Below are 21,364 nucleotides of genomic sequence, written 5' to 3' on the forward strand. Positions count from 1 at the left end.
AACAAACAGTTTTGCTTATCCATCTTGCGATGAGCCTAGGCTTTTAGTTACGTGATAAGCACTGGGAAAGGAGCACCATTTTTTTCCAGGAAAGAAAAAATAAATTTGACATCATATTTAATTAAATGCAGCAGAATTATATGGTTACCTCATATTTATTTGGTGCAATAAAGTTTAGAGTCTCATCTGGGTCGTACAGTATGGAAAAGGCCAATTCCAAAACCTCCTAAAACAGAAAAGAGAATGAAGTTTGTGAAAAGGAGAGTAAGCAGTCTTAGCAACAAGGCAAGATAGGATGCTACTTATGGGGTTTTTTGGCCAGGCTTTGGGAGGTACTTAAATGGCCTACATCTATAACAAGGGCAATCTCCCACTTTAGTAAAAAAAAATTGCAGTTTTTTTATATCTACCGACATAGCTTACCTGCATAGGCAGTTTTTGGTAAAGGTGATGTAACCCTTAAGGTCACAAAGACATTTATTTAACTCTCTAGAATCCACCAGGGTCATTGCAGAAAAAAAATGCCAGCCGCTTGTAAAGCTTTATTATGTACACTGGCAGCTCCTGACCATGGCCAAATGCAAAATGTGGGTAAAATGCAAACTGTGATTTTCCAGCGTTTTTGCATTTTCCCACAGCCAAAACGTTCCTTTCCTGAACACAATTCTTCTGCGTTCAGGAGAGAGAGGCTTAACCTCATCTAAACACAGCAGCTCCTAAAATCTGCTAAAAGCCTATGTGTACAGAGCTTCCGAAGACGTCAACGTAATGACGAAACTTGTTAAGCTGATACGCACGCTGCCTGGACTTTCTACCTTGCTGTGACACGCACACCGGTTCAACCCACTTCCTGGTATCAGACTGCTTTACAGGAGAGTGAGCGAGATACACTATACGGTAATAGTGTTCACGGCTGACAGATTACGTATTGTATATGTAGCAGTATATGATGCCCTAGGGGCTTCGTATTTTAATCTGGTATAATTTTATTAAATTTAATAAAATTGGAAGAATTACTACACTATGAGGAGTCCCTTGTCTTTGCCTCGAGATTCATAGGAGACCTTTGGTGCGAAGGATACCTGACATAGCGGATCCTGAGTCTTGGATATACCTTAAATGCGGTTTGATCCCTTGCTGCCATAAGGCACAAGAGATCCACTAATTCTGGTATTACTCTCCTGCATGCCTGGGAAATATACATGGATGACATGTAATCCATAACACTGGATTAATGGACAGTTTTTTTATTTGCACAGAGCACTGGAGCACTTTTTTCTTATTGTTTACACACACACACACATATATATACATATATATATATATATATATATATATATATATATATATATATATATATATATATATACACACACACACACATATACATACTGTATATAGATATTTGTATGAACTTCATTATTTGAATTTGTTTACATATATAAAGATATTTGAATGCACTTTATTCATTTATATTGGATACTACTATTTATCATTCTAATTGAGTGTTATTTCATATATGGATTGATGAGCACGTATATATTTGTACTATTTAGGAATACTGCGCTGCTGATTTTTTGATATTGTTGGACAGTTTTTTCCTTTGGTGGATGTGAAGCAGCTGCGATTACCTTATAAATTGGCACATTTTTAAATATTTATCACGTTTGGTGCGGGTGATTTTATATTTATTTTATGGAGTTGAGCTTAGGCGCTTTGGCACAAAAAAAAAAAACGCCAAAAGCTCTTAAACTCAAGTTTAGGAGCTGCCAGTGTACATAAAGCCTTAAAGTTTTTAAATAATTATTCATTATTATTTTATTCTGGCCATTAAATGAAAATATGCTTAAGCGCTAAGCGCACCTAGCATTTAGCAGCGTTTAGTAGCGTCAAGCGTTTTTTCTGCTCAAACTCTGCTGCTCCTGGACGCACTGGCAGTGGGGTTTTTTTCCTGCCTCTAAACTCTCCTGCCACTAAATGCTGCTAAAATCCCTATGTGTGCATGGACACATAGGCTAACATGGAGCGGCAAGGGTTTGTTGTATGGGCGCTTCCGTGGAATACAGCAGGCTTTAGGTGAGACACTGCACTTCGGCAGCACAGGAAAGGAGAAGCTGCTCTGAAAGTGATAAAGATAAAAAGACAAGGCGCCTCCAAGTGCAGGAGGCTCTGAGTATTTTTTAGGTTAAAAAGTATAAAAGCACTCACATTTGGCACTCACTTAGCACAGCGGATAGCAAGACTCTAGACAGATCTTTGCTACGCCCATGTCAAATTTACCAAATGTGAGTGCTTTTATACTTTTAACCTAATAAATACTCAGAGCCTACTGCACTTAGAGGCGCCTTGTCTTTTTATCTTTAACATAGAGGGGCGTTTACAGGCAGAAAAACACCAGACACCTCTAAGAGCAGTTGTAAAAACGTCCAGGGTGCATGAGGCCTTTACCTAAAATCGATATTTAATCTTTCCTGCATGCACTACCCTCATTTGGACCTGGTTCACACTGATGCATTTTCAGATGGGACTAAAGCCCCGTACACACGCATCGATTGTTGGCTGACCGATCGGCCGTCTTTTGTCCAGTGTTGTTGTGTTGGTTGAAATGTGCTCTAGACTGCACACGAATTTTGTCAGCCAAACACAACCAACTGCAGAAGTGATGTCATGTTCTGGTCTACTTTTCGTGTGTTTTTTCTTCACTGAGCATGCCCAGTCTTGATCATCACATTTTTGTCGGCCGAAATCTGTACTGACTGACGAACGATCGGCCATTCTGTTGTTGGCCAACAAAAATTTTATAGCATGCACACCAGATTTTGTTCAGCCGAAAAGTCGCAGTCGGTTGTCGGAAGCATCATACTAACAAGCCGACAATCGGCCGATCGGACGTTGGCGGAAAATTTAGGGCCATCAATCGGTGCATGTACGGGGCTTTAGGTTGCACTGAATCGCATGGCAATGGAAATAACATTGCTTTCAATGGTGTCTGTTCAGATCAATGCAGCGCAGCTGCGATGCGGTTGGAGAAGGGGTGCTGTAGTACTTTGGTTCAATGTACAGTGCGATTTAGCCCCACGGAATATGCAAACCACATTCAAAACGCAAACCCAAGTCGCACTATATAATCACACTGCAAATCGCATCAAAGTCACATTGCAGGAGTGTGAACCAAGCCTGAAAGATACAATCAAGTTTGTGTGTCTGTATCCTTTTGTTCTATACAGATCACCCACAGCAACAAATGAAAATGACAGACAGAAATGAAGGCACACAGCAAAGATGGAAAGTTATGAAAAAGTGGAATAAATAGTAATTCCAAATAAGACAATGAAAACTATTTTCATATATTTTGCAGACAGAGAGCAAACAGAAGGTGAATTGGGGGTTTGAGGAGTCTCCAGTGACCTTGTTCTGCTTCAGTGCACTCTTCTCCTTCATATGGGGACAGTCTTTTCCAGTAAGCACGGCCTTGATATCAGCAACAGGGACTAAAAGAAACACAGAATAACTGATTGCATCATGGGCACATGTGGGTTTATTTAAATCTGAGCTTCAAACAAATCACTAAATACAGTATATAGCGGAAATACATACAGTATATGTAAATAGGTTTTACAGTCTTGGGAGAGGGGCTGAAGGTAAGTACTTTGGAAAATGCTCTCATTCAAGGGGCAAGGAGAGAATTCAAAGACACGTGGGTAAAACATTTAAAAGGACAACTTAAAATTTTTTTTTTTTTTTTTTTTTTTAAAGGGGTTGTGAAGCTTTATTTTTTTAAGAAAACAAAAAAAAATTAACATGTGATGATACATACCTGCTCTGTGCAATGGCTTTGCACAGAGCAACTAAACTCCCTCCTCTCAGGTCCCCCACTGGTGCTTTTGGCTCCTTCTCTTCTCTGTGTGCCCCCCCATAGCAAACCACTTGCTATCAGGGCAGACGTGCTGGCTTGATCCGGAGCTAGGCTGTGTGCGTCTATATATACACACACACAGCCTAGCTCGGGCCCGCAATCCCCCCACCCCCTCCTAAAAGGATTTTACCAAAGCTCCTGCTGCTCCTGTAAGAAAAGCTGCTGCAGATTGCACAGCGCTGGATCGAGACCAGCTCAGGTAAGTGGTTAAAGAGGGGAAGCAGCTATTGAAAGTTTTTTTTTTTTTTTTTAACCTTAGAGTGTTACTAAACCCAGGCCCTACATTTACTATATCTGGACTCCCACAGTACACAAAACATGGATATGCAATTATTTTAGTAAATATAAACTACTAAATACCTTTTCTTATCTCCTCTGACTGTCCCGTGAGGCTGCATGACTTCTGATCCTCTGTAGGGACAGTGTTTTTTGGCCCTGTGGTAAGCACATGCTGCCCCCCTCCCCTCCTTCCCCCTAAAAACAAAACAAAAAACCTCAGCAATAAACACCAAACTGAGCATGTGCAGAGTGCCCCCAAGGTTCTGTACTATCAGCAGATGGATTGGGGACTGTGGAAGAAGGGGAGGATCAGAGAGGGCATAACCAAACAGCCTTTTTGCACAATATGGAGAATTAATCACTTAGGTTCTACAGTGAGAACTACAAGTATGCTTTACTGCGTGAATATACAGACAAATTTTACTTTTGTGGGTTTAGTAACACTTTAATGCCGAGAATGCATTATGATTACAAAAAAAATAAAAAAACTTTCTTTATCACCACTTTATGAATATATAGCTGGAAATCCGCTATGAAACAAATAATGATTGTGTGCAAGGTGCAACAGACCAAAAGTAACCTGATAAAAATTAATTCTGCATGGTTGATAACAGCTACTGCAAATATCTTTTGACTAACCCCGCTATTGTTAAAGTGGTTGTAAACTACTGTATTTTTTTTTTTTTCTTACCTGCAAGGCAAAAGGCATAATGTGCTAGTATGCATCGCATACTAGCACATTGTGTTAAACTTACCTGAAAATGAAGCGTTCCAGCGATGCCATCGCTGGAGGCAGCGTATATCTCTACCCGGTCTCCCTTACGGGTTCGTGGCTCTGTGACTGGCCGGAGCCGCGATGACGTCACTCCTGCGCATGCACGCGGGAACCACAATTTAAAGAGGTAGTATCCCGCTTTTTTACACTTTTACCTACAGGTGAGCCTATAATGAGGCTTACCTGTAGGTACAATTAATATCTCCTAAACCGGCACGGTTTAGGTGATATTTGCAGTGCATGCAGCCGCTCACGCGAGCGGCGCATGCGCTCTGAAGGTCCGGGGGGACCTTCAGTTTTGCTTGCTGGGAGCTTGCCAGAGAATAACTCCTGCGCGCATGCGCGGGAGTGACGTAATCGCGGCTCCGGCCAATCACAGCGCTGGAGCCGCCGAACCCAGAAGAGACGCCGAGGGATCATGGCAGCGCACGCAGCGATGTCCGGGGGTCCGTGTCGGGGCTTCGTTCTAAGGTAAGTAATACATAATCAGCTAGTATGCGATGCATACTAGCTGATTATGCCTTTGTCTTGCAGTTTTTTTTTGTTTTCGGGTTTACAACCGCTTTAAAGAAAGCACACTGCTCTGAAGAAATGGCACGGGTGGCAGTTCCTTCAGCGCGCATGCGCCACTGACGTAACTGGCTGCTAGCTCAGTAAATCTCCTAAACGGTGCAAGTTTAGGAGATATTTACACTATCCATAGGCAAACCTTAATATAGGGGAAAAATATATCACAGCGCAAACAATAATGTATGATAATAAAGTGATTACGTTCTACTTAAAAGACTCATAAAGTGCACCGTGCAATTGTGTGCAAAAATTAGGGTGTAGAAACCATATAGACATATACTATATAAATATAGTTAAAATATATAAATATAAAGTGCCAGTCCAGATGTAATAGTTGTTTAAGATCTCAGTAGATGATAAGATGTACACAGTCCCAAAAGATGTCTCACAAAGGTGCTGGAGTGCCAAGAAGAAAGTGCACAAAACATGCAATCTTTTGTGGTGCAGTGAGCCAGTGCCGGACCTCCCCCTTTGGGTGTTCACTTACCGGACAATGGTGACCCCTATGCTGTATAGCAATAGAGATCGACAAGGCTTATGTCCTAGTAAGGAACCGGCTATTACAACTCCTGCTGTAAATACTGGTTGATAGTAATATGTGCCATCTGTCCTTATAAATAGATAGAGGTCCAGTTCTGGATCCCCTGAGATCTTTGCAGGGCAGACCGCTGGAAGCCACACAACCACTGTAGGTCTCCTAATCAGGCTCTTCTTCCACAATATTCATTCCATACAGCACGCGCGCATGCGTTAAGAACTCCGACCGGCGCCAGCTGATGACCGGTTCCTTACTAGGACATAAGCCTTGTCGATCTCTATTGCTATACAGCATAGGGGTCACCATTGTCCGGTAAGTGAACACCCAAAGGGGGAGGTCCGGCACTGGCTCACTGCACCACAAAAGATTGCATGTTTTGTGCACTTTCTTCTTGGCACTCCAGCACCTTTGTGAGACATCTTTTGGGACTGTGTACATCTTATCATCTACTGAGATCTTAAACAACTATTACATCTGGACTGGCACTTTATATTTATATATTTTAACTATATTTATATAGTATATGTCTATATGGTTTCTACACCCTAATTTTTGCACACAATTGCACGGTGCACTTTATGAGTCTTTTAAGTAGAACGTAATCACTTTATTATCATACATTATTGTTTGCGCTGTGATATATTTTTCTCATATTTATGAATTTTGGGTACCACTATTTATGAACAGCTGCATTCTAGAAAATTTAAAATATTGTTATTAGTTATTTCACTTATCTTTGCGCTGTATTTGCACTGCACTTTAACAGATTTGGTCACTACCATTTTGAACAGCTGCATTTAAGTTCACCACTAATTTAGTTAATAAATATTTATTTAAATTTTTCCTGAGCGCGGTACACACCTACCCACAAACCTTAATATAGGCTTACCTAAAAGGTAAAACTTAAGATGGAAGTTTACTTTCTCTTTAAAAGAAGCGTATCATCTAGGGAAAAAAAGAAGGCCAGAAAGTATAAGGTTGAGTATATAAGGTTTTAAATTCTTACTCTTCTCTTGCAGGGACTCGTATGGTACTTCTCCTTGTGCATTCTCCTCCAGGTCTCCATAGTGCAAAACTTTGTGGTTAAGAGCCAGGCGGCAGAACCAAAACCTTTCTGAAAAACATGAAGTCATACCCATGGATTCAGAAGAGGCAACACTGGGGTCCAAAAACTCACATAAGATCTGAAGTCATAGTTACACTATGTTCAAAGAGATTACCTTGTCTTCTACGATTGCCAATTTTACGGAAGCTGCTTCCTTCACACAGGCGGTTCAGCCGCTGTTGTTTTATTAATTCCAATATCTCAGGTTGAATTTTCTCACGCAATTCACTATAAAAAAAAAAAAATAAAATGAAACAAGTGTCAAACAAAAGTAAAGAGCAATATTGGGCCTTAAAACACACTGGAGCTCAAGTATAAAACTTGAGGTAAGAAGTGCCTCCAGGTCTCCATAGTGCAAAACTTTGTGATTAAGAGCCAGGCGGCAGAACCAAAACCTTTCTGAAAAACACGAAGTCATACCCTTGGATTTAGAAGAGGCAACACTGGGGTCCAAAAACTCACATAAGATCTTAATAGCTTATAGCACATAAGAGCAATATTGGGCCTTAAAACACACTGGAGCTCAAGTATAAAACTAGAGGGAAGAAGTGCCTGTGTTTCATGAACCAACCAGATTCCAACCGCCTTCTTCCTTAAATTTTTTTTTTATACTAAAAGAAACTTAAAAAAATAAAGTTGCTGCCATTGCGGACCTACAGAAAATGCCATGTGCCTGCCTGGCATGCTAATCCTGCTGAGTCCATATTGATGAGCCGAACAAGTATATAAATCAGAACTCCTTCCAGCATACATGTTCTGATTCAGTTACTCACAGGCTGCAACAAGATCTTCCATCTCTTGAATGTCCTTTCCTCTAGCAAATAATTGTTATAAGGTTGGTGGGTTAGTATGTTTCCAGGAACTTGGATTACTAGCAATTTCTTATACCTCTTTTGAGACTTTGGGGAGAGGTGGAGGCTTTATGGGTGAAGAACAGAATTCTGTTCTTTTTGGTTTTCTGATAAAGACCAAGATCCTTCTCCTGTTTAGGAAAATAGCAGTTTTTTTTAAAAACAGGGGGTAAGCAATGGCAACCTCTGTGACAGGGCAAGTTTAAGGTGTATTTCTACATTTACAGTCAATCTTGAGATAACCCAACTAAAATGTATGGTATGTGTTCCCATTCACACAGCATACATAAAAATATATATATTTTTTTAAAATATTTATTACCTATGTGTTTACAATAAAAAAAAAAATTATATATATATATATATATATATATATATATATATATATATATATATATATATATATATATATATATACACACACACACATATACATACATACATATATATATATATATATATATATATATATATATATACACACACACATATACATACATACATATATATATATATACACACACACATATACATATACATACATACTCTGTGCTACTACGCTATCTAATACTAATCTGTAGCAGATGAATAAACACCCCTTAATGGCATACAAAATGCAAATATTAATACATGTAAACAGAGTGCTAAAAACTAACCACTATAAAATATATTAAAAAAAAAATTGATATATAAATAGAGTGCCAATAAATGTACAATAATAACCACAAATAGATGTATTTTTCATACAAATTGTCCATCAAAAAGTGATTAAAAAAAAAGTCCATTCCTTATATCAAAAAAGTGCTCTAAGTATATCATACATTGTCCATCCTCCATCTATGTTGCAAACAGCGCTTAAAAGGATAAGTTCACCTTCGGGAAATTGTTACACGTTGAACCTGTTTTTAGGGTGAAACATGTAACATGCTCCCTCACCTGCAGACGCTCGGGGATTTAAACAACTGGTGTGATAGCAGTATGGGGAGAAGTTCCAAGTACCAGCTGTCACTTTTTGAAAAAAGGGCGCCTGAGTTTCGTGAGTAAATAAACTACAAGTACCGAAATCCTTTGTGGCTGTTGGCTTTAGTTCTCAATGAACTACCATGGCGCTGTTTAGCACTCCGGTAGCACACTGATTCTTCCTGTCAGTGTGAGCTGCCTGCTTGTCTGAATGGGCCTTGGCACATGCTCTGAAACGCGTTGTGTCTCCTTCCCATTAGTGACGTCACACGCCAGTCGGCGCTGCGCTCCACACTGCCATCCATCCATCCAGCTCCTACCCAGAATTACTCAGCCTTTGCGAGTGAGTTCCCTGCTATACCGCAGCCTCACATCTACCTGGATAGCATGCCCGGATCTCCCAGCTGCTGGATCGTCAACCACAGAGGAGTTTTTTTGCATTTGTACTCCAAGTGAGTTTTTACTTGGGTGATGGTCTCATTTATATACATTAAAATATTACACTTACTAGCCACCCGCCACTATGCCATTCTGATGTGACTGGTTATATTCCAGTGGTGCGCTTAGATCAGCAAAAAAAAAAAAAAAATATATATATATTATATATATATATATATATATATATATATATATTTATTACACTTAGAGGCGCTCTTCAGTTTTTCTTGTTTGTTGTTTTTTTTGAAGTGCAGGAGGCTCCAGTTCAAACATTAAAGCTGGCCATTTATTTTCATACTTGTTCGGCCTGCAAAAAAAAATAAAAAAGAGAGATACCTTCATCCACACAAACGAGGTGGATGGAGGATTACCCCCACAGGGATATTGCATTCTGACAGAGGCACCTGTTGCCTCTGTCAGAATACATTGACTAGTGGCTGCAGCTGGTTGGCTTCAGCTGCTAATCCATGGATAATTTTCCAACACGTTCCTTCAACAGAAGTAAATTAAAACAGGGATGCCCTGGACCCCTGCTGCGAGCCGCATACGAATTAGGGGTGAATCCAGCCTAAACGAATTCAGCAGTTACAGCTCCCAAACTTCTATCTTCAGTTGATCACTCTAGTTTTCCCCCAGTTTTATGAACTGGAAGAAACATTTAATGGGCATATTTATAAAACAGTGAATGTGACTTTCACTAAACATTTACTCGTAATGAATCAGTGTCACTTAAAATACATGCTCCAGGAACATTCACCTGCAGTGGATGTTTAGTGAATGCCAGATTCACTGCTAGAGATGAGCAAATCCATGTTCAGACAGAAGTCCATACCCACCTGAACTACCCCACTAGGAGGCATTCCCTATCATTCAGCAGCACATATACATGCCCTCCGCTGCTTCTGATTGGCCGTCCAGAGCGATAGCATCCTGGCTGAATTGCTCAGGCAGGTTTAGACTCATGTCCGAACCCCTCTAAGCTCACCCCTGGTCACTGCTTTATAAATATACCTCCAAGCTACTTACACAATAGGTGGGGACTGGAAGTCATCCTGGCTCATCCTCTCAGACTGTCGAAGCCTCAAGATTTCCGTGTAGCTCAGACTGCGTAGTTTGTTCTTCAGCTGCTCCAGAGAGTTTGGTCTGGAGGGAAGCGCACGGGTAATCTGCTCCCTCACCACCTGCATCACCTGAAATAAAGGGCAAAAGGTAGCGTCTGAATTAAAAGGCAACTAAGTTGAATTGAGCAAGGTACAAGCAACGTCATGTCGTAACAGAATTAAAAAGGCAAGAAGAACGGGTTACGAGTCCACAAAGCCAAACATACTACTTTGTACAACATGGCTAGAGGATCTTGGAAAAAAAGAAGAAAGAATTGGACCTGCCACTGAGTTAAAGTAGATATAAAGCCTAAATATGCTAAAGCACTCAAACAGCTACCATCCCTTTTCATATTTTTCATGTTGTAGCAGATGGGGGTGTATGTAAAACCCTCTGGTGCTACCGACGCAAGCCTTACATTGGTGGCAGCGAATGGGCTAAACCAGGGATCCTCAAACTACGGCCCTCCAGCTGTTGTGGAACTACACATCCCAAGAGGCATTGTAAAACTCTGGAGGGCCATAGTTTGAAGACCCCTGGGCTAAAGCGTCAACCCATTCAAAAATGAAGCCTGGCAATCTGAGTCAGCCTTGGGCTTTTTAGATGTCTTGAACACTCAACAAGAGTAAGCCAGAAAGATCTTCCAGTTATTGATCCTAATTCTGTTCATGTCCACCAAGGATTTTTGCATGTTCCTGTGCGTTCCTCCTGTTGTATCCTCCACAATGTACATTGAAAATTCAACAAGGACTATCCTTTTGCACTCATTTAAAAGTACTCTTGGCACATTTTAGTATTCAATGTATGGGCAAGATCAGCCTCTTAAAAATAGTAGCCTTTCCCCAACTTTTTTTTTTTTTTCACCAAAAAGGTTCTTCCCATTTATCTCAAACACTCACATGTGTATTACATTTATAGGATGTTTTGGGTGTACATCTGGGGCCGTAGGAGGACTATGAACCTGCGCTCGTTTCTACTTTCCAGACACTGAACTGTATAACCTGGCCTCTCGAACCACATATAGGGGATTAGATTCATGGCAACACAGTGTACACTGACACTGAACTTGAAACTCCATATCAATTTGTAATAGGTCTTCCATATTCACAAAGCTTTTTTACCTATAGAGGTGACCACAAATGCTCCTCTGTGTCTTTGCTTGTATGGCACCAAGCTTGTTCTAACTGCATGCTGAATAACCATACATCCCTTTTTCTCCCCCATGAAACAACCCAGACCACTTCAGATTCCACAGGAATTCCCACTGTCAAACCTGGCATCACGAGGGTCTTTGCTATATATTGCTGTCAACAGCGAACATCCACCATCTTCAAATATGGCCATGGAGAAATTCCCATATTTATCCAACCACTCTTTTTAAAAGTCATATCTTAGATTGCCTCCACTACCTAAAACCTATCCTTTTCTAGGATGGAAAAGGACTTGGGGGTACTGGTAGACAACAGGCTTGGCAGTGGCATGCAATGCCAAGCCGCTGCAAGCAAAGCCAACAGAATACTGGCATGTATAAAAAAGGGGATTCACTCCAGAAATAAAGAGATTATTCTCCCTCTCTACAAGACTCTGGTCCGGCCACATCTGGAGTATGCTGTCCAGTTCTGGGCACCGGTCCTCAGGAAGGATGTGCTGGAACTGGAAAGAGCCCAGAGAAGGGCAACAAAAATAATTAGGGGAATGGAGGAAATCAGCTATGAGGAAAGACTACAAGCACTGAACCTATTCTCTCTGGAGAAGAGACGATTGAGGGGGGATATGATATCAATGTACAAATACTGTACTGGCGACCCGAGCATAAGGAACAAACTATTCAGAGAAAGGAAATCCAATAAGACACGTGGCCACTCACTAAAACTAGAGGAAAGGCGGTTTAACCTTAAAGTACGTAAGGGGTTCGTCACTGTAAGAGTGGTAAGGATGTGGAATTCTCTTCCACAAGCAGTGGTATCAGCAGGGAGCATCGATAGTTTCAAAAAACTATTAGATGGGCACCTTAAAGACAACATACAGGGGTATACAATGTACGGTTAACAGCAAACACACACACGCATCATAGGTTGAACTGGATGGACTGATGTCTTTTTTCAACCTCACTAACTATGTAACTATGTACTTGAAAAATGATGTGGACATACTCCTCAGCTAACCTAACCAAGACGAAAAAGCAGTTTCAAGTCTATACAACTTCTATCATCAACTTCTGGATTACACTGCTACTAGGGCTGCTGTTAGAAATCACGGGGCCTGGTACAACCTACCTACAGCCCCCCCCCCAAATATATCAAGACAATATTTTCACCAAAAAATACATTAATATCATTATTGGTGGACACAAACATAGCAGAGAACCTGTGTGAATTAGCCCTTTTTAATTGTTTTTTACATTTGAAAAAAAAAATTACATTTTTTTTAAAATGTTAAAAATGTTTACAAATATTTTATTTTAAAATGGATTTATTACAATGTTTAACTATTATTCTTTTTTTTAGAATGTTTTTTTTTTTTTACAGGACAGGGAAGAGTGCAGCGCTCTGGGAGGGGCGTCATAGTGAAAGGGGAGCACACGGGGAGGGGGGATCCAGAAGCAGGCAGAACAGGGGAGGGGGGGGGTTAATCAGTGTCGGGGGAAGAAATTACAGTAAAGATGCCCTGTGTCTATGTCTCTCTCCCCGCAGCAGTTGAAAGCTGTGAGGAGGGGGGGGGGAACTGGCTTTTAGCTGCTGCGGAGAGAAGCCCAGGGCTTCCTTCTGTAATTGCACTTCTGCCTGACCGCACCAATTTCCCATGCTGTTGAGGCCCCCCTGTGTGCCCAGGCCCCCACAGGAGGGCTGGCGGTTACACCCCCCCCCATCAGCGGCCCTGACGCCCTGACTGCTACAACAACTGGGCTTAACAAATGGACCCAAACATTTCCTCAACTACAGGTGGATACACTTTTAAAATCCTTACTTCTGTCCTGGGAAATAATCAAAAACCACAAAGATGCTCTGATGTTTCCACCACTCTTACACAGATCATACCTCATAGGCCTAAGCTCCTACTCCTGTTGAGTTAACTGTGGACACTCAGACGCAGATCTGTTTGAGGCCTTCTGGCTATGTCCCAAGATCAAACAATTCTGAATCACTGTAGTACACTACGCCAACTTACACCTTGCAAATGATCTACCTTTAGAGCCCTTTCACATTAGTGCGACTTGTCAGGCGACTTGTCAGCCTGACAAGTCGCGCTCGGTCGCGGTCCATTGATTAGCACAGGACCCGTTCTAATAGGAGCGACTTAGAAAAAGGGTCCTGTACTACTTTGGGTTGACCTGGAGGCGACTTGCATAGACTTCCATTATGTGAAGTCTCTGCAAGTCGCGCCAAAGTCGCGGTGCACGCGACTTCACAGGTCGCCCCCCAAAGTCGTGTCGCGCTAGTCTGAATGGGCTCTTAACCCCATACTTTGCACTTTTCAGGATAATACGTAAATATTCCAAGCGTCAAGATCTCCAAAGGTTGCAAACAGTTGCTCTTCATTATATCTCTCGTGTCAGAGAAATGGATTTATCCAGACTCCCCCTATCTCCTTGCTTAGTTAAATCTGGTTTTATTTATGGAAAGTAAGCGTATACAAAGCACCAATAAAGATTACAAAAGGAAGATATTCAATTTAACATGGAAAAAAGGGGTTGAGGATGCGCTAGCCAATCTTGGAGATTGCTGCACCTGGGACACCCTGAATACAGCGAGATGAAGTGAAATGAATACTGGTGCGCTATCTCTAAAGAAAATGATGAAATTTGCGATAGTATTATCACTTACGTTTTTTTGTGATTAAGTACAAATGTGCATAGCTGATCGCTTAGGCTTTTTCCATATGAAAACTGGCAGATGTAATAAACATCAACTGTTCCAAATGTGACATATGGGATATGATAAGTGAACATGCAAAGACAATGCAGTGAAAACAATATAAATATGATGAAAAAGTCAAAATTCCATAACAAAGTCCCATAAAAAAACTCTGTTGTGGGTTCTTCTAAATCAGTCCCAAATATTGTGAAGAGCTGAAAAGGTGCTGTTCGGAAATCTTCAAAGTGCTACATGCATCACCTTCGTGCTCAAATATATATATAAATATCCTCTTACCAGACCTCAGTGGTCAAAAGGCATGCAAGAAGTGCTCATCAGAACGACTTCGGTCTGTATCACCTTCTCTATGGACCTTGGGTGGTCAAAGGCTCGCAGCTCATAAATGTAGATGGAGATAAAAGGAGGACTAATAGTGCATTACCCTTAAAAATTATTTTATTAAAAAGAATCGCATCTACAGAAACATGCTTGAATACAGCCCGAAATCTTGTGATGGCACGGCCGCCCGACGCGTTTCTTATCAGAAAGCGTCAACTTGGATTGGAGTACCTTACTGGAGTACCGTACCCCAATCCCAGTTGCGATTCTTTTTAATCTTCAAATACTTTTTAAGTATTATCACTTGTGTTTTTTTTTTTCGAAAATCTCATCATTTTCTTTACAGATAGAGCACCAGTTTTCATTTCATCAAATATAACATGTATAACTCGCAAGAGCATAATGCGACTGATAAAAAAGATAACATTAAAGAAGTATAGTTTATTGGGCTTTTCGGGGCTAGACCATTCAGTCCATGCCTACATAAAATCGACAGAATTAAAGTGTTAAAAGGCAAAAAAGAAATCCTCCTTAAGTGGACCTCCTCCACCCACCCAGCCATGGCCTCCTGGGAAGCAATGGTAGATGCTGCCTTACCTATGTATAGACTTACATATACTAATCGGGGTTGTCCCCGGAAGTATAATCTGTACAATCTTGTTTGCCAAATGTTACAGTCACCTTTAATGTCAACTGCATTTTTGCTTAAAGTTATTAAAAATAAAAATGAACAGGGAGAGTATGAATCTCTATCAATGGGCACAGAAAGAGCAGAGATCTCACCAAAAGAGTGCCCAGAAACAAATAGTCAGCGGACTCACCGAAAGCAACAATTTTTAAAACCAGTGTAACAACACTACCACCATCCATGAGTAAGGACTAACAAATGAAACGGGCTGGCTGTTTTTACGGCTGCAATTCATGCATTTCAGAAAAAAAAAAAGACTGCTTTTTGAATGTATTCCGGGTGCAGACTATTCCTCTTGTGAGCCATGACTAAGGCCTGATGGCCAAAATGCCTTGGCGGTTTTTACGGCTGTAATTTATCAAAAAGAAGACCACTTTTGAATTTATCTCAGGATGCCGACTATTCCTCTTGTGGATAAAACATACATTTTTGTTGGACTGGTTCTTACACTCGCTTTCTAAAGTATTGAAGCGGGCTGAAGCCAGCTGTCAGCTGACATCACAGAGCCGGTCCAGACACGGGAAAGATCGTGACCATATGCCTGGACCGACACCCGGCTCAAACCAAGGTTCCAGTAAGAGTGGGGGGAGGGTGTTATGGCAGAGCAGAGAGCGGTGACTGACAGTCACCAGCTCTCTGCTCAGGGAGCTCTGCGAACTGATCGATCTGCAGTGTTTGATCGCTTGGTTCTCAGCCTTAGGTCCGGCCGGGGGGACCTACGCAGCATCCACCTAAAAAGGATTCTAAAAAAAAAAAAAAAACAACAACATTCCATACTTCTCTTTTAAATAAAAATGATCTTTCCCTTCACGCAGGCCAGTACCTTGTTAAAGTCTTCAGCAGTAGCTCTCATCTCCTTCCAGGTTTTGTTAACCAACTGGATACAGATACAAAAGAATTCTTCAAATGCCCTCTCATGAGTAAAGAACATGGGGTGGTAATCATTACGGCCTTCATTAGCTGCACAACAGAAAAAGGTTTCTCAATACACCAACAGAGAACTAAGCATCCAGCATGGTAATAAACAAGAAATGTTACTAGCGAATGTCATTATACTTCGCATGATAAAAAATGAGATATGTTCCTAGCGCATGTCATACTTGGCATGGTAATAAACGAGAAGTGTTACTAGTGAATGTCATTATACTTACGCAATTCTCCAACCTGAAGTATCTCACATAACATCTTAGTCAGTTCAATGGCGCTGCGTCCAAATGGACATTCATGCTTATCTTCCCTACTGCTATTCTCCAACACAATCTGCAGAACACCAAAGTGTGACAAAAAGAACGTTTTATGGCTCACACAGGGAACAGAGAGAGATAAAAGAGAAATGCACTCAAATTTAAATGTAGCGTACAAGTGACAGCAAAAAAAAAACATTCGGGCAGTGTGGGACCCATAGGAGATGGTGCATTGACTGGGGTGGTGATAAGGAGGTCTACAATGAAGATGTTTTGTGACAGATGTATGGATAAATAAGGGCAAGGGGAGAGGTATATTAGACTTTCTGGTTGTGAAAAATGCAGCAGACTTTGGGGAATGTGGCCAAAGATAATATTGTACATTGTAGGTAAGACAGATGGCATAGGAATATTATACGACATGGGAATTTGCAGAGTTCATCACAATGGTGGGGTGTGTGGTATCTCATGAGAGATAGAGATAAGGGTTTACAGCATAGCTAAACCCATAACCAAAAAAATGAATATACTGCAGCTTACTATCCTTGGATGTGATGGCGGCAATACATTTCCTTTTGCAGTCTTTTTTCCTTTATTTTCACCTGGCAATGACACATGTCTTGTCCTAGAGTAACAACACTCACCCATCATAATGTGTCTATGGAAGAACAGCATTGTCACACCCTGACAGTCTGCCCTCTTTATTTAGACTACAAACATCACCTCCTCTCTATCTCCATTACATGAGGGAAGTGAATTTGTAGTGTACAAAAGATGCATTTGTATTAGAATCAACAGCTATTTCTGTACTTGCAGAAAATTTTCTAAGGCTCCATTCACATATATGCGAACTGGATGCATTTTGAACATGACATGTGAACCAAATCATCTCTCTTTGGAACCAGTTCACAGATCTGTGGTGCAGCAGCAGTGCAAATTCAGCCGCAAAATTAAAAAAAAAAGTCCTGTGCGTTTTCTAAGCACTGCAATGTGGCGCAGATGCGAATTCCAGGCTCATTGTCTTTATATGGGAACATCTGATTTGCACGTCAATCGTTTTGCACACGAATTAAGAAAAAAAAAAAAAATTTAAAAAAAGTGTGACCCCCCCCCCCCAATCCATGTTGATGGGGACAAAGGCCTCTTCTGCACAACCCTGGACAGTGGTTGTGGGGGTCTGCAGGCAGGGGGCTTATCTGAAGCGAGCCCCAAGATCCCGCCCCCCCCCATGTGAATAAGTATGGGGTACATTGTACCCCTAGTCATTCACCAAAAAAAGTGTCAAAATTAAATAAAAGCACAGACAATTTGAGAATTCCTTTATTAAAAAGGACCCCCGTGCTGTTTTTTTCTATAATTTTTTTGCCAGCAGTTCTTTGATTTACATTCAGCTGTCAGCTGATGAGTCATCAGTTGTTCGGGAGCTCCGAAAATTAGCATCTGACCCATGTCTGAATGCGCAGCTGAACTACCGAACAGCTACTTTGGAAATTCGCAGTGAAAATGGAGCAGAAATGACTGCACATGTGTAAACCCGGCCTTAGTCTGAAAAAGAAAACGAATGCAACCACCACATCTAGGGGTTGGTAAACTGCAATATATTACTTTTTTGTTCTTGGATTTAGGTATACCTAATTGCATTGTGTTGGTATTTGAGGAAGCAAAAGCTACCACACCTGAATGGTGCTGGGGGACGTAGACCATTGCATTCTTGAGAAAAAAAAAAAAAGAGCTTTGCACTGCACCAGACCTGTAGTACAGAGAAAGCAGACAGAGAAGCTAAAGAGGAGATGCTCACTCCTCAATCTCAGCGTTGGCAGGAATGGGATCCCTCTTATTGGTTACAGCATGCGCAATGCAGTGAAGAGGCTGTTCTCATATTTGTATGGTGCACACACTAGAAGAATGTTCATGGGGGACAGGAAGAAAGATTCTGGCCCCGTATCTGTAAAGATTTCACATGCAGATCCTATTTTTATGTGGAGTGAAGGAGAAATGTATGTTCTGTCCCGCATACAAGCATATTAAGGTGGGTAGCAGCAGCAGGCTATAGGTCTTGGAGTAAAGATCCCAAATCACATCAGAGAAATGCATTGATTGTGAATGACATGAATAGTTGAAAATGAAATGGCCAGGCTATTTGGGTTGTTGTCAGCATAATGGTAATAAACAGAATGGAAAGGCAGACTGAGTGCACCACCTCCTGGCTGCAAGTGATAAATAAAGTAAAAGTTTACGGAGACATTTAGGATCTTCATGTTCATTTTGAAACAACCTCCCCAGAAACGTCCTTTTACTGTAAAGAGACTCACCCGTACGTAGGTGTCCTGGTGGAATTTTGCCAAATACAGCATGTTGTCAAGAGCCAGCATACCCGGGGGTGTCTGAATGAAATCCAGGGCTGGGTTCACATGATTCTGAAAGAGTAACGTTTTATGTTATAGCTCAGCGGTCTAGTTCCATCAACACTACAGATAAGTGACCAAATCAATTCCTTTGAAACTGGAGTTGAACCAAATCAGGGATGACCTGTGGTTATCAGGTGTTTACCATTGATTCACTTTGCAGGATGAACCAATTCACTTACCAAGCAGATAAAAAAGGGGTTAACTTAACCCCTTACCAGTTGCTTGCACAGCACATGATGAGTTACTTCTGGAGTTTATCCTCAATGACTGGCATGAGTAACGCCCAAGTAAAAGTGCTCACATAAAGATGCCTTGTGGGGACATTGTATCTAGAATACATGGGTACTGATACATACACGTCCAGGGGACAGGCTATACTTGCAAAATGAATGCTAAACCCTTTCAGAAAAACTAGTTTTGCATGCAGCACTGAGGGCTCATCAAATTGACAATATTTATAAAAAGAACATAATCAATATATTTGGTTATACATTGCAATATGTAAAACACTTGTAGATATTAGACCATATTAATGTGGTGCATGTAACCAAGGATTTAAAACGCTTGTGAATGTATGGCTGGATCTACTTCTTCAGGACAGGGTAGGTACGCAGTACAGAAGACAGATTAATTCTAAGGTCTAGTCCACATGTGTCAAATATAAGGCCCGCTGGCCAAATCCGGCCCACTGGGCCCTTTATGTGGCCCTCACAACCAGATTTGCAACCTCCGGGTTGCATACTCTGTACAGCGCACCCCTAAACCCCGCACGCTGTACATAATGCACTCCTAAAACCTGCACTCCATACATAGCTCACCTCTAAATTCCATACATAGAGCACCCCTAGAACTGCATTCTCTACATACAGCACTCCTGAACTCTGCACTCTATACGTAGGGAAATCCCCTACTCTGCACTCTATACGTAGGGAAATCCCCTACTCTGCACTCTATACGTAGGGAAATCCCCTACTCTGCACTCTATACGTAGGGAAATCCCCTACTCTGCACTCTATACGTAGGGAAATCCCCTACTCTGCACTCTATACGTAGGGAAATCCCCTACTCTGCACTCTATACGTAGGGAAATTCTGAACCCATGCACCCTGTACATAACGCACCCCTGAACTCTGCACTCTGTTCGTAGCGTACTTCTGCGCTCTGTATGTAGCATAATCCTGAACCCTGCACTCTGTACGTAGCGCACCCCAGATACAACCGGCCCTTTGAGGGCAACCATACTGCTGATGCAGCCCGCAAAGAAATTGAGTTTGACACCCCTGGTCTGGAGCCAACATAAAAATGTACATGTCCTACCAATGCTGGGATAGACAATCCAGCTGTATGGCAATAGGACCCAGGAGCAGAGGCCTCAGCGAATCGCAAATGTTCCCATCGTCACCTTGAACCGCTCATACTTGCGCTACATTATTGTTGAGCATGTGCCAGCACATGAAACAAAGTACAGGTTCTAACCACTGGGTTCTCCGGCGGTGTGGCGGAGCCCTTGAGAAGCGAAGTCTAAGACAGAGGTGGAGACGTTAGCATCCGCAATGCCATTGACATACATTATGTCCGTATATCATCCGCAAAAAAATAGGATGATAGACGGACATGCGGAATGCCCTTGTAAAAGGGCCCTTAGTGAGTTAATCAACATTTTAAGCTCCAGAAAATTGAACTTGCAGGTTCTTAAAATGTATAGCTGTATGCCTGTAGATTGGTACTCTTGTTCCAAGTAAAATTAGGTCAAAAAATAACTTCTAGCCTATTTTGTATTGGGTTTATAGGTTTTCAGAATGTATGTATATATTTATGCAAATTTGTAAGTTAGTTTCATTAATCTGTTTACTGTATCACGTACCTACCTGCTCAAGAAGCAGATTTAAATCACTGCAGCACATATACGACAATGTCTTGGATGAATATCTACAAATTGGATGAATATCTACAAATGTAATACAACCTTAATTCCAAAAACGTTGGGCAATGCTGTGTAAAATCTACATAAAAACAGAATGTAATGATTTGCAAATCTCATAAACTCATGTTATTCACAATAGAAAAAAGAAAACATAATGCTTAATGTACCATTTTAAGAAAGAAAATAACGTAATTTTAAAATTGATGACAGCAGCACATCTCATAAGTTTGGACAGCTACACTGTAGTAAACACGGTCCTGTACCAACTTTATTAATTTATAAATTTCCTTTTTTTTTTTTTTTCTTAAAAAACAATACGTCAAACATTCGATGTGCTTTCTATTTTATACTGAAAAGATAAATTCGGATTCTGTGTTTTAAACCTGGAGTCTTGCCAGCATCCCTAATGAATATGGAACAAAAATAACCCCTGA

At 41.1% G+C, this 21,364-nt stretch overlaps 1 protein-coding gene across 2 annotated transcripts in view; it reads right to left on the bottom strand.

The window, feature by feature from the left end:
• ELMO2 (engulfment and cell motility 2) overlaps positions 1–21,364 on the bottom strand; it is a 186,090-nt gene that overhangs the window by 1,320 nt on the left and 163,406 nt on the right. For both annotated transcript variants that reach the window (XM_082271363.1, XM_082271364.1), the window contains 8 exons: positions 18,911–19,015; positions 16,566–16,674; positions 16,238–16,374; positions 10,459–10,622; positions 7,299–7,411; positions 7,085–7,192; positions 3,409–3,491; positions 149–226 (listed from right to left, as the gene is read on the bottom strand). In XM_082271363.1, coding sequence (XP_082127489.1) covers positions 149–226; positions 3,409–3,491; positions 7,085–7,192; positions 7,299–7,411; positions 10,459–10,622; positions 16,238–16,374; positions 16,566–16,674; positions 18,911–19,015 — 897 coding nt within the window. The remainder of the gene's footprint in view (positions 1–148; positions 227–3,408; positions 3,492–7,084; positions 7,193–7,298; positions 7,412–10,458; positions 10,623–16,237; positions 16,375–16,565; positions 16,675–18,910; positions 19,016–21,364) is intronic.

The sequence above is a fragment of the Pelophylax lessonae genome (genome assembly GCF_965119305.1).
Source record: "Pelophylax lessonae genome assembly, chromosome: 11".
Taxonomy (NCBI): Eukaryota; Metazoa; Chordata; class Amphibia; order Anura; family Ranidae; genus Pelophylax; species Pelophylax lessonae.